At 52.5% G+C, this 11605-nt stretch overlaps 4 protein-coding genes across 4 annotated transcripts; 3 read left to right on the top strand and 1 right to left on the bottom strand.

Annotated features, from left to right (window-relative positions):
* Positions 1 to 1627: 1627 nt before the first annotated feature.
* Positions 1628 to 3161, top strand: CABS01_09907 (uncharacterized protein; the record flags this gene model as incomplete). The annotated part of the gene is made up of 2 exons (XM_060543263.1): positions 1628 to 2146; positions 2208 to 3161. 2 exons carry the CDS (start codon positions 1628 to 1630, stop codon positions 3159 to 3161), a joined length of 1473 nt encoding a protein of 490 aa, XP_060399961.1.
* Positions 3162 to 3767: 606 nt separating this feature from the next.
* Positions 3768 to 5909, top strand: CABS01_09908 (uncharacterized protein; the record flags this gene model as incomplete). Its single annotated transcript, XM_060543264.1, has 1 exon — positions 3768 to 5909. One exon carries the CDS (start codon positions 3768 to 3770, stop codon positions 5907 to 5909), a length of 2142 nt encoding a protein of 713 aa, XP_060399962.1.
* Positions 5910 to 7221: 1312 nt separating this feature from the next.
* CABS01_09909 (uncharacterized protein) lies at positions 7222 to 10222 on the bottom strand (the record flags this gene model as incomplete). The annotated part of the gene is made up of 5 exons (XM_060543265.1): positions 7222 to 7293; positions 7350 to 7415; positions 7468 to 7568; positions 9166 to 9891; positions 9943 to 10222. 5 exons carry the CDS (start codon positions 10220 to 10222, stop codon positions 7222 to 7224), a joined length of 1245 nt encoding a protein of 414 aa, XP_060399963.1.
* A 354-nt stretch (positions 10223 to 10576) lies between these two features.
* Positions 10577 to 10987, top strand: CABS01_09910 (uncharacterized protein; the record flags this gene model as incomplete). Its single annotated transcript, XM_060543266.1, has 1 exon — positions 10577 to 10987. One exon carries the CDS (start codon positions 10577 to 10579, stop codon positions 10985 to 10987), a length of 411 nt encoding a protein of 136 aa, XP_060399964.1.
* Between the last annotated feature and the right edge of the window lie 618 nt (positions 10988 to 11605).

Consider the following 11605-nt stretch of genomic DNA (forward strand, 5'->3'; position numbering starts at 1 on the left):
GAACCTTGAGAGCAGGTGGCATAAACAGATCGACGTATTTTGCCGGCTTGATGAGATGACACTTTTCGCTGGGCATTAATCGGACAGAACATCCGGCAATGATGCCGTCTAATAGCAAAGAGTACTAAGCTAAGGCAGATCTAGGCGCCGGCCAAAGTTCAGGCCACGATAAAACATGGGACGGCAGGTGGTTGATCGATCTTGGTGTCGCAAAGTCCGACTTGGACGAGAGAACAATAACAATTCATCACCTTGGCAAGCGAGCAAGGTTCACAACAACAGAAGTTGAAGAAGTTGGCAGGTTGAAGTTGGAGGAGGGGGCCCGTTACCCCCGGCCCATGCCCCTGTGGCTCCGAGTCCCCACACCTCTGCCAAACAGAACGTGGTCGAGCCAATGAGGCCACGCAGAAAGACGGCAGGAAAAGAGTGGATGAGACGCTGTTCCGCGACGGGTGCCGTCTGATTTGCAAGATCCTCAAACTCTGCTCAACTTCAGCATCCCCCTCCAAGGACAGGGGGTCGGTGGAGGCCGATTGGGGGCAGCCGGGACCATCTCTTGGACGACGATCTGGCGATGAGGCTCCTTTTGAGTTTGATATTGGTTATGGCAGAGGCAGATGCCGAGTGAGGTTGTTCGGAAGTGCGGTACCGAAATTCATCGAGTGATGGATTTGGTCATGCGGTTTTCGGCAGAGGGAGAAATTCTATCACGACGGCCGATGTGCTCGAGCGCATCCTCCAGCTTGAGTCGGATCGAGACCTGGTCAGCAATATCAATAGCATTCGTTGAGTTGCCTCCACCAAGACCGTCGCAGAGAATGAGGCCCGGTTATTCTTATCTCCTCTACCCTTGCCAATTCTCTTCGACAGTCCCGTCATCTCTACGCAACAGTCCTACTCGAGTCTCGGCCCAGTTCCCGAAACAGATCGAGCCGTACACTACCATGGACCATGAGCCGCATGGCACGCCGCCCCGTCTCTCCGGAACGGGATGAACTCTTGGCTCGCACACGTCGAACGGTCGCCACGTCTCCTATCCCCAGTCTATTCACTGTCGTGGCCAAACCATATCGGAGGGCAGTCCAGCCGACGGTTCCCCTTACTCCACCCCAGCGCCTCCGTTCTGGGTTCTCTTGTTGACGATTCTGCCAAGCAAGGCCGCATCATCGAGCCCGGCAGAGTCAACCGTACCAACGTTGCGTTGATCGACGCGTTGGTTTTCCCAAGCGGGTTCCTCAGGGGAAGGATTCAACGTCGCGGCCATGAGACGAACCCAAGATGTTGGTGGGCTCTGAGACTTGTCCACCCCTCCCCTGGTGTAGATGATGGGGTTGCCGCGAGTATGTTGTATATAACTCGGCGCATGTCCTTCTTGCTCAACGGTTGAAGAGAGATATTGTTTTCTGTCTTTCAAGCCATCACCGTTTTCCTTCTCTTTCGTTTCAGTTCTGGAAACTTTCTGTATCTCTATCAAATCTTCATTCTTTTCATTTCTTCTAGGCTCTTTGTCCATTTAGTGTTCTCTTGGGCCGGCCCTTCTTTTGAACATTTTAGATCTTTAGTATACACTCTACCTTCTCGAACAAAACCTGAAAACGAGAGTCTACTTTCGAAACCTTTCGTAACAATGAAGTTCCAAACCTCCACCGCCCTCGCGGCCCTCGTCGCGTTCGCCTCCGCAGAAGTGCCCCAAGAACACTCCCACGAGAAGTACCTCCGCGCCGTCAACGCCCTCCTCAAACAAGACAACCCAAACAACATCCAAGACGCAGTCTTTGGGCTCCTCGGCAACGCCGCCGCCGCCGCGGGCGCGGGCGACGTGACCAACCTCGACTGCCTGCACCAGACGACGGCCGACTCGGCCTTCACCACGGCCAAGGCGGCGGGCGACGTCGACGGCATGGCGAGCGCGCTCGTCTTCCGCGCCGTGGAGCGTAACACGGGCAAAGTCGGGCTCAAGAGCGTGCTGTGCAGCGAGACGGCCGCGAACCCCGAGATTGCGGCGCTGAGCCAGCATCAGGATCCGGCTTCGGATGGGGCAGCTAAGACGAATAAGGCTATTACACTTGAGCTTGCTAAGCAGCTTTCTGCTATCGGGGCTGATCCGCAGCTTGCGCTTGATGCTGGTACCTTCGAGCCTGGTGATGTAAGTCGTTTCCAACGATACGGTGCAAGCTCATAGGATAAGAAGATTAATGTGTAGACAGGTCAACGATAACACCGGAGCCGGTAACACCTGCGACGATGCCAATGATACGGAGGGATGCATCTTTAGCCAGAACCTCATTGTCAAGGACGCCACCCCAGAGGAGATTGATGCCGCTGTTGCTGGAGGTGCCGGCAACGCCAAATCCGGCGGAGCCAACTCAACCGGTAAAGCAAGCCGCTCGCGCAACAAAAGCGTCCTGAGCCGTACCATCCTCTCCCAGCGCGATTTTAAGGGCACCGGCGCCTCCGCTTCCGAGATGACCCGTCGCCAGTCCAAGAACAAGAACAAGAACAACAACAATGCCGACGCCAACGCCAACAACAGCACCGCCGACGCAGCCACAGGCACGACAAACGTCCAAACCTTCACCGGCACCCTCGGCGGCCCCGCCCCGCCTGTGACCTCGGATCCGTCGGCAGACAAGCCCTTCTCCGTCAACGGCGCAACCTTCCTCAACGCCGGCGCGGCCCTCCAGCGCTCCTGCGCAGTCCAGCACAACGCCTGCGCAAACGCCGCGAACTCTGGATCAGGTGACATCTCCGTCTCAGACTGCGACGCGCAGGAAGACGACTGCCTCGCGGCCTCGTCGCAGACGAAGCTCCGCCGCGCGTCGGGTCTGAACGCGCGCGGTGCGAGGAGGATGAGGATCGCGACGACGGCGCTGTTGAAGGGTCGCCAGGCGTTTGAGTTTGGCGAGTGCCAGGACCCGAGTATTGAGTTTGCTGAGGGTCTTGATGGGCGCAAGGAGGCTTCGTTTGCCCCCGCTGGCGACTTTGAGCACGGCAGTGCGTTGAACATTGGTGTGATTTCGGGGTTCATTTGCGGGCAGTTGGAGAGCCGGTGTCAAGCGGATGAGGCTGCTGTTGCGGCTTGTCAGCAGGGCGAGGCGGCTTCTAAGGGGCTGAAGGGGCAGGCTGCTGCTGATGCTTTCAACTCTGCTTTGGGACTTTGAGGGGTTGAGCAAAGGATGGTGTTGGCTAGTGAGAGGGAAGATGTGAATGTGTTGAAGAAGACGAGAATGCTATCGATGTTGGGATGACAGCTCCGGGTTGTTAGACGTAAGATGACTGATGAATCAATTTGCTTTGTTTCAAAATCCGTGAGATAATTATGTTCACTCTGTCAAATTCATCGAGTTACTCTAATACTCGAGAATGTGAAGCCAAGAAGTTGATTTCAAGTTCAACCGTTCTAGCTGGAGAGTGATAAAGCTGTAGTCAAGCTTGAAGAGCGCCATTATTGTAATGAAATTCGCCAAATTCATGTGTCAGTGCAAAGCAACAATGCCAAATTAAAACCCATTCTCGATCGTGGTTCCTGGATCAGCGGTCGCTGCCAATGAGAATCCAATCTTTCAGATGTGGACATTTTCATGCAGGCGTTTTCCTGGATCTCAGCTCCAATCTCACTCCACAATCCCCAAAAACGCCGCCAAACTCTGATTTTTTCTCATTCACCAAGTCACCACCAAAACTTTGTATTTCAACACCCACACATTCGTACTCACCAAACTTGAAGAAAGAGAGCGCGTCACAAATTTGCGCCCCCCTGCTTCATGATGTCCGAGTATAAATACACTCCCCTCGGGGAGCGGGACTTCCGCCTCCTCTCCCTTGCAGCAGGCCGCTTCGACGACGCCCTCCAAGGCGATCTCATCACCCGCCCCATCGACAGCTACGTCGAAGAGGCAAGCAAACACGAGCACGAGCTGCCCGAATCAGCCGACTCATATGAAGCCATCTCCTACGTCTGGGGTTCCAACGAGAAACCCCACCACATCACCACCTCTGCCGGCGCAAAGATTCCCATCACGGAAAGCCTGTACCTCTGCCTGAAGCGCGTGCGCCTCGAAGACCGAACCCGCCTCGTCTGGGCGGATGCGCTGTGCATCAACCAAGCCGACGGCAAGGAGAAGGAGACGCAGATCATGCTCATGCACGACATCTATCTCAGCGCGCAGAGGGTGCTCGCCTACCTCGGTGAAGAAGCCGACGGCAGCAGCGAGGCAATGGAGCTTATCGAGCGGTACTGGCGCGTCCACATCCCCGATCCGCTGAACGCCGGCGCGCGCGCATTCGCAGAGGACCTTTTAGGTGCACCGATCCCCGATGCGCCGACTGGTGCTGGTGCGGAGCTGCCTCCGGTAGGCGCCGACAAGTGGTTGAGCGTCTCGCGGTTCTGGAACCGCGCTTGGTTCCGCAGGGTATGGATCGTGCAGGAGTTTATCCTGGCACGGGACGTGATGATGATGTGTGGTGAGAAGACGGTGAACTGGTCGCAGCTGTGGCCTGGAACGATTGCGCTCGAGGAGCCGGAGAACCCGCCCTGGCCGTTGGTGGATGCCAAGGGGGAGGAGATTGAGAGCGCGGCGGAGTTGATGGCGAATATGGCGCAGAGGTTACGGTTTTATCAGCTTGGTGCTATGAGGGGAAACACAAGGTCTCATGAGCATGAGGGGGGGCACGAGCATGGTGGTGGATGTTGTGGTGGTGATGGACATGATGATGATGACCACCACGATCACGATCATGGCCATGAACACGGCGATGACTGCGACCACGACCACGACCACGACCACGAAGAGGGAGCCGATGGCGACGAAGGCGAATGGGAATCAGAAGATGACGACGAAGACGACGGCGGGAAGCGCTCAACAGACCTCCTCAACCTCCTCATGTCTTTCCGCGAAGTCGACGCAACGGACCCGCGCGACCTCTACTTCGCGCTCCTTGGTCTCGCCCTCGACGGCGACAGAGAAGAGTTCCGCCCGGATTACTCCGCCACCTTTGAGCAGACGGCCCTCCGCTTCGGCCGCACCCTGCTCCACGAGCCCTTCAGCGAAGAACTCCTCGACCACGCCGGCATCGCCGAGAAGCACAACGGCGCGACGGCGAACTTCCCTTCTTGGCTGCCTGACTTCCGTCGACCCTGGCGGCGCATGACGGTCGCGGACGCAGCTGAGTCCGAGGCCGCGGGCGAGACAGACTTTGATTTCGGGTTCGATCCGAATGCCGAGGAGGACGAGTTGCTTCTCAAGGGTATCAAGGTCGACACAATTGAGCACATGAGCGGCGTCCCACGCGCGGCGCATTTGCATGCTGATCACCCGTCCCTGTGGGTGAAGCGCGACATGGTGACGCTCTCGCAATTGCTGTCCAACATCCCCGGCTTCGAGGACTCAAAGTACCCGACAGGCGAGACCGGCCTCGAGGCCATCCTCCGCGCGCTGACTTTCTTCCGCACGGAGGGAGAGGGAAGCGAAGAGGACGAGATCCCGGCCACGACGCTGAAGCTGGCGTGGCGCTTCTGCACCGCCGTTGAGGAGGACGACCTCGACGCCGCGCGGCCGGAGCGGGATATCCTGCGAAAGGAGATCATGATGTCCGGCTGCACCGCGCAGGAAGCCAACGAGGCTCTGGAGGCAGCGGCGCAGGTGCTGATTAACCGCATCTTCCCGATGCGTGCGGCGCTGGATTTGGTGTTGGCCAAGGGCGGCAAGTATGTTGCCATGGTGCCGGAGGGGAGCGAGGCGGGCGACGAGGTGTGGGTTATGAAGGGGTGCAACGCGCCGTTCGTGTTGAGGAAGAGTGGTGAGAGGGAGGGGATGAGGAGGATTGTGGGTGCGGCGTACGTGTATGGTATCATGGACGGGGAGGCTGTTGAAGGGATTGAGGAGTTTGCGGCTGTTTCCATTCATTGAGAGGGATGTAAGGATCGATTATGATGGTTGCTGGTGGTGGGCTTCATGATGGTACAAAGGGGGCTCGGACTCGGAAACAGGAAAGGGACTTGGGGAATTGGTATAATGCCGTACATAGATGCTATGAAACAACTTGGTAGGAGAAAAGAAGCAGTAGCTTGAGGTGAAGACCTCACCATTTGTACGTAATCTTTTCCCGTCATGAGTGATACCTTGATGGCCTCGGCAGGGACTCATCCCGGAAAACTTGAGGCATACAGTATATTAAAGCTGAACATACTGAAAAGCACATGAAAATCAGCATATTTTGCTCAAACTTATTTGTTGTACTGGAATATGTTTAGGCTACGTAAGGCTCAGCCGTCTACTGGAAATTTGTCCGCAACGTCCGTAATTTTCCAATACTCTTTGGCAGGCTATCAAAACACAAAGGATGACAAAGTTGAGGGGCTCATCACAGTGACCATCGAAAATGTTGGTGAGCGTCCGGGCTCTAAAATGGTACATGTCTACTCAGCGCCCCCGTAGAACGGCACTGACACTCAACGGCAGCTGAACGCTTTACTTGGCTTCGAGAAGAATCACTTGGGTCCAGGTGTGCAGGAGGCATGACAAGTAAGTTTCAAGCCATATGGTGCGGCATTTCGGGGAGATGACATGGGCTAATGGAAGGGAGTGTAGATGCGACAGCACATGCTGTATACGTCTCAACGAGTTCTCATCCTCGTGATGTCATATGCAAGCTTGTGTTAAACATTGCCGAAGGATTAGCCTCCAGCCCTCGAAACCTTCCTAATAATATGAACAGAATATTCTTACAGACTCATGATCTGGTGTCCCGCTAAAATTAACAGTGATCGTCTGGCATAGGGAAATCATCTGTTGCAAGTTCTCATTAACGTCGTTCCTGCCTGGTCTGTCCAGGACAATGTGTTACAAAATGGAACAGAGGACAGCAAGCACCAACTATCTGTATTTTTGCGTGCATAAACAAACAAAACTATGAAATAGTTGAAGTGACGTAGACAGATTGGTGGAATGACACTTCGATATAATCGCCGCATCGCTGAATCCTGGACTGTTTGTCTGATGGGTCATGGTGTTGGCAAACTGTAGTTTGAGTAATAGCTACGAATGATTTTGTTTCAAGAAATGGCCCATATTCAACAAGACTGGTTTATAGATGACAGCATAATGGTGCATTGGAGAAAATCATCCAAGAACGTCATACTCTAGGCCTGTCCAAGTTTAACCTGGTAACATTGAGGCGACAGGTCTAGTGAGAGAAAGAGACCATAAGCGCCATTTGTAATCACTCGAAGCAGTAGCAAACATAAAGCCAGTCGCCGTGCTCGGTCCTATAGCCGTTGCGATGACCGCGTCGCTATGCGCGGTCAGTCTGGCAATTGATCTGCCCGTTTCTATGTCCCAGAATCGTACGCTCCTATCCTTGCTGGCAGTCACAACCCATCCATTGGACATAACTTCTACGCCAAATACAATGTCCTAAATACGTGGTCAATTTCCAATCAAGTCGAATGCCAACGGTTTAACATACCGAGTGGCCCTCTAATGTGTTGAGACACTTCAGGGATTTTGACGAGTCGTCGCATTGTTGGCTTACAGCCGGAAAAGTCTTGGCAGATTGATCCGACGATGCTGTAATCACGTATCTGTCGTCAGAAGAGAATCTAACGTCATAGATAGGGTCCGAATGGCCGTAGCACGTCCAAGTGTTGGCTTGGGTCTGGCCTTGTTCAAAAGGTTCTTCAACGTTTATTACCGTGTCCGTTTTCCATACTCGCGCGAAGTCTCCGAGAGCGGAAGCAACGAGAAAGTCACTTTGGTTTGAGAATGCTACCCCTGTCACACTCCCTGATAATTCAAGAATGTGTAGACATTCCCAGGTAGTGGTGCTCCAGAGTCGAACCGTACAATCTACACTCCCAGAAGCAAGAATCTTGCCATTTTTTGAAATTTCTACCTTGTAGACCCTTTTTCCATGCCCGCCAAGTGTTTGGATGACACTTCTTGACTCAATGTCAAGTACCTATAAGGCGTTAGATAAGCGTCGTGATGGGGAAGGCGCACTTATGGACGTTCGAACGGACTAACCCGGATCAGTCTGTCGTCTGAGCACGTAATGAAGAAATTGTCGTTCGGATGGAAACAGGCGTCCCAGTAATACGTATACCAATCATCACCCTTAATGCTCAGCTCTCTTATGTCTTCAGAGTGCAGGCTGCAGACGACTTCTTCGGTTCCAATATTGAGAACTTGAAACATATGATTGCTGCATATTCCGACGTAATGTCCTTGCAGACTAAAACACACATTGGCAATTGCGTGATCCAATTCAGCCGTGTGTAGGAGAGTGAGGTCAAACATCTTCGGGATGGTAGGGTTGTGGACAATGAACCATCCATCTCCTTTGTCTTTGTGGCTGGGCGGTAATGACTCGAAGGTGACGAAAGCCAACTCATCGGGGTAAACATTGCCACGCCTTTGCTTGTGATGTAGACCGAGAAATAAGGAGATAACAGCCAGGGTGCCCATTCTCTTGATCAGGACTTGCCACCCGCGCGATGGACGATCTTGGCCTAGTCGAAACGGGTTATTCTCTTGGGAATATCTCTCACCGTCAGGGACAGCGCCTGCACTGTTCAAACCTTCGACTTCGCCTAGGTAAAGTCGTGGGAGAGAAAAAAGAGAAAGCTGTACAAGATGATGACCAACATGTTTTCGAAATGAATCTGCATCGACATAAACGTCAGCATTCTCAATTTCGTCCTCAATGTCAGTCTGCGTAAGCGACTCGGCATGCGGCTCGGCGATAGCCCACTCCTCGTCACAGAATGGGCAATCGCTGGCCAAAATTTGCCTCGCTGGTCGCTTGCATTGGCTAATAAGCGACGAAAGTTGACTGGCCACTACATCGCTTTCATGACAGTTATGCATGTGTTTTTGCATATCCTCGGAGTTTTGAACCGTGTTGGCGCACAATGGACATTCCCAAATCGTACGATGGGCCAATAGCTCGTGCTCAAACCAGGTATGGGCCGAATTGAAGGTATCCAAGGTACAGTTTTGGTCAAGACACAGGTATGGCTCCAAGTCATGGATAATGTGTTTTCTATTTGAACATCAGTAACGATTTTAACGGATCGGGCTCCGTGCACTTGCCGCCATTGCACTTCTTTGTTTTTCGTTTGCCAGAGAACAACTTCTAAGCAGTATGGACACAAGAACGAATCACTCTTCTGCCCCTCATCGGGTATCGGCGGAAATTGAAGCTCTGTATCAGAAGCTTCCACAACTGTGGTCGCCATCGAGAAGACCGACAAAGCAGGCTCTGGGCTTGAGAGCGCGAAGAATTGAGCCTCTGACGCTTTGTTTCTCACAAATTCTGTTGCTTCAGTCTCCGCTAGAATGCTGGGCTTGGATAAACCAGACACGATTGACCCTTGTCGTAGGGGTTCTCCGTCAAGTGGCTTGGGCTCGGTCGATAAGTGGGCGTGTCTTCTTCCAATGAGACTTTCGTCTAGCTGGGAAGACAACTTTTCTTGATGTTGCTGACGGTATCTGAAGTATTGTCTTCGCCGAGCGTTTGCCTCCGCTAGACGTATTGCCAAAGGTTCGTTGGTTTCCCAAAGGAGACTGTACTTATCTTTGATATACATCAAATCTGCAGTATTTACGAAAGGCTTCGTTCTGGAGGCTCGTTGGCGTCTGTCCTCGGGCGCGAATTTGCGAATGAACACAGAAGCTTTGAATAGGCTGTTGAGGCTTGTCCTGATTGCTGATAGAAGCTTCTGTATCTCTGAGGGTTTGTCGTGTCGACTATCCCGAGTGCCGTTTGAAGTATTAGATGCGCCTGACTCAGAACTGCTGGAGGAAATATCGAATTCCTCCAGTTCTTCCTCAGTAATGTCCAATTTCGGCATAACTCTGTTAGGTCGACGGCCCGAGACGATCTCTGTAGCTACAAATCACGCATTAGCATTTGAGAAACGACAACAAAGCTGGAACGTACCCATTTTGGCAGACTCGTTCAGGTCCTCAAGCATGCTGAAAATGGAGGCTCTGACTGTGAGACTATCGCGTAGGCGATGGTCGAGCGATAGCTTGGAGCTCGGCTGTCGAAGAGCGCCCAGGTTCCCAGCCCATTGCTCGAATCTTTCAAGCAGTTGCGCGAAGTCTCTTTCTGTGAGTTCATGCTCCCATGTGTTTCTGCTCGTTTCGAACTCCTGGGCAAGACTCGAGAGACTATCGTGGCAGCGGCGTGCGGCTTGGGAAATCTCAGGGCCCGCCATTCTCAAAATCGCGTTCGAGTTTCGTAATCTTCCCGACTGATCTAAGTTCTCAAGACGTTACTTGCGAAACGATTGAAGGTTGATTGAGGTCATGAGGGGGCTTTTCGTTGGGACCGGAGTAGTCAGGGGAACCAACGTGCATCAGGGCGCGTATGCAAGATTCCATGCACATCTTCATTCTGATTTGTCCAGACCAACGTTTCCTCGGTATTCATTTCCAGAGCCTTATGATGACTCAGATTACCCCGCAGTAGATGATTGAAGATAAATCTCTCAGTGTTACGATGCCACTCGTTTTGAAAGCCTGTGACCAACGGGAATGATTGTCGCGAGAAGCGCACACTTATCGCCGCCATGTCAGGATTCGAGATTGCTGGCGCTGTTCTAGGTGGCTTCCCAATTCTTCTCAACTGCATAGATTATTATCACACAGCCCTTGAGCCGATGGACAATTGGTGGCACTTCCGAGATTATTTCATCCACTTTGTCGACGATATCAGGCACCAAAGAATGAAATATCATGATAATCTCATTCGACTTCTCGACCCTATCATTCCTGAAAATGAGAGTCTTATGACCTTGATAGGAGACCCCACCGATGTGCGATGGAAGGACGGTAGCCTTGAGGACCATTTGAAGGACCGTTTCCCAAGTGAGCTGGACCGCTTCCTTCGAACCATCGAGAGGATGCACGAGGTGATGTTGGAGCTCTATAAGATTCTTCAAATTCAAGATGGAAAGGTTATTCTTTCCAAATTCCGTTAGCTCTATAGTTGTGACTGATCCCTCGTTGAACAGGCTCCTTGGCTAGGAACGGCACAACACAACCCAATGCAGTGGTATTGCAAGCGGCTGCAGTTGAGCTTATCCAAAGGCAAACATAGAAAGGTGCAAAAGCTTGATCAACTCAACCAGACCCTGCGAGATATGGTGGGATTCAGTGAGCGCACTCTGCCGATATCTGATCGGAGAAAGAGTTCCAGCCCAGTACGCCGTCTGGAGAGCGCTCGACAACACGCTTGCCGGGTGTATGAAACACTGAGAGATCACTGGAGATGCCATCAAGGTTGCAATTGCCACAAAGCACACTTGAGATTATGCGGCGACTCTTCTCCAGAGACGTTGTCCATGGTTCTCGTTTGGGGAACTGGGGACAACACGGATTCCTCACTTAAGCCCAAGGCGTATGAGGTAATGATTCAAAATACTAAAGACCGGAACCCAACAACATCGACAGACATCAGAGCTGTTCATGGATCGGCGACTTTATCTCACATCCAAAGCATTACGGAGCAAAAGACACAATATATCAAATCGAGGCCGTCATTCCTTGATAGGGTTTCTCACAGATTTCAACCTAAACCGGCTGCAACTACTGGCTCA

The sequence above is a fragment of the Colletotrichum abscissum genome (genome assembly GCF_030869225.1).
Source record: "Colletotrichum abscissum strain IMI 504890 chromosome Unknown Scaffold_24.1, whole genome shotgun sequence".
In the NCBI taxonomy this organism is placed as follows: domain Eukaryota; kingdom Fungi; phylum Ascomycota; class Sordariomycetes; order Glomerellales; family Glomerellaceae; genus Colletotrichum; species Colletotrichum abscissum.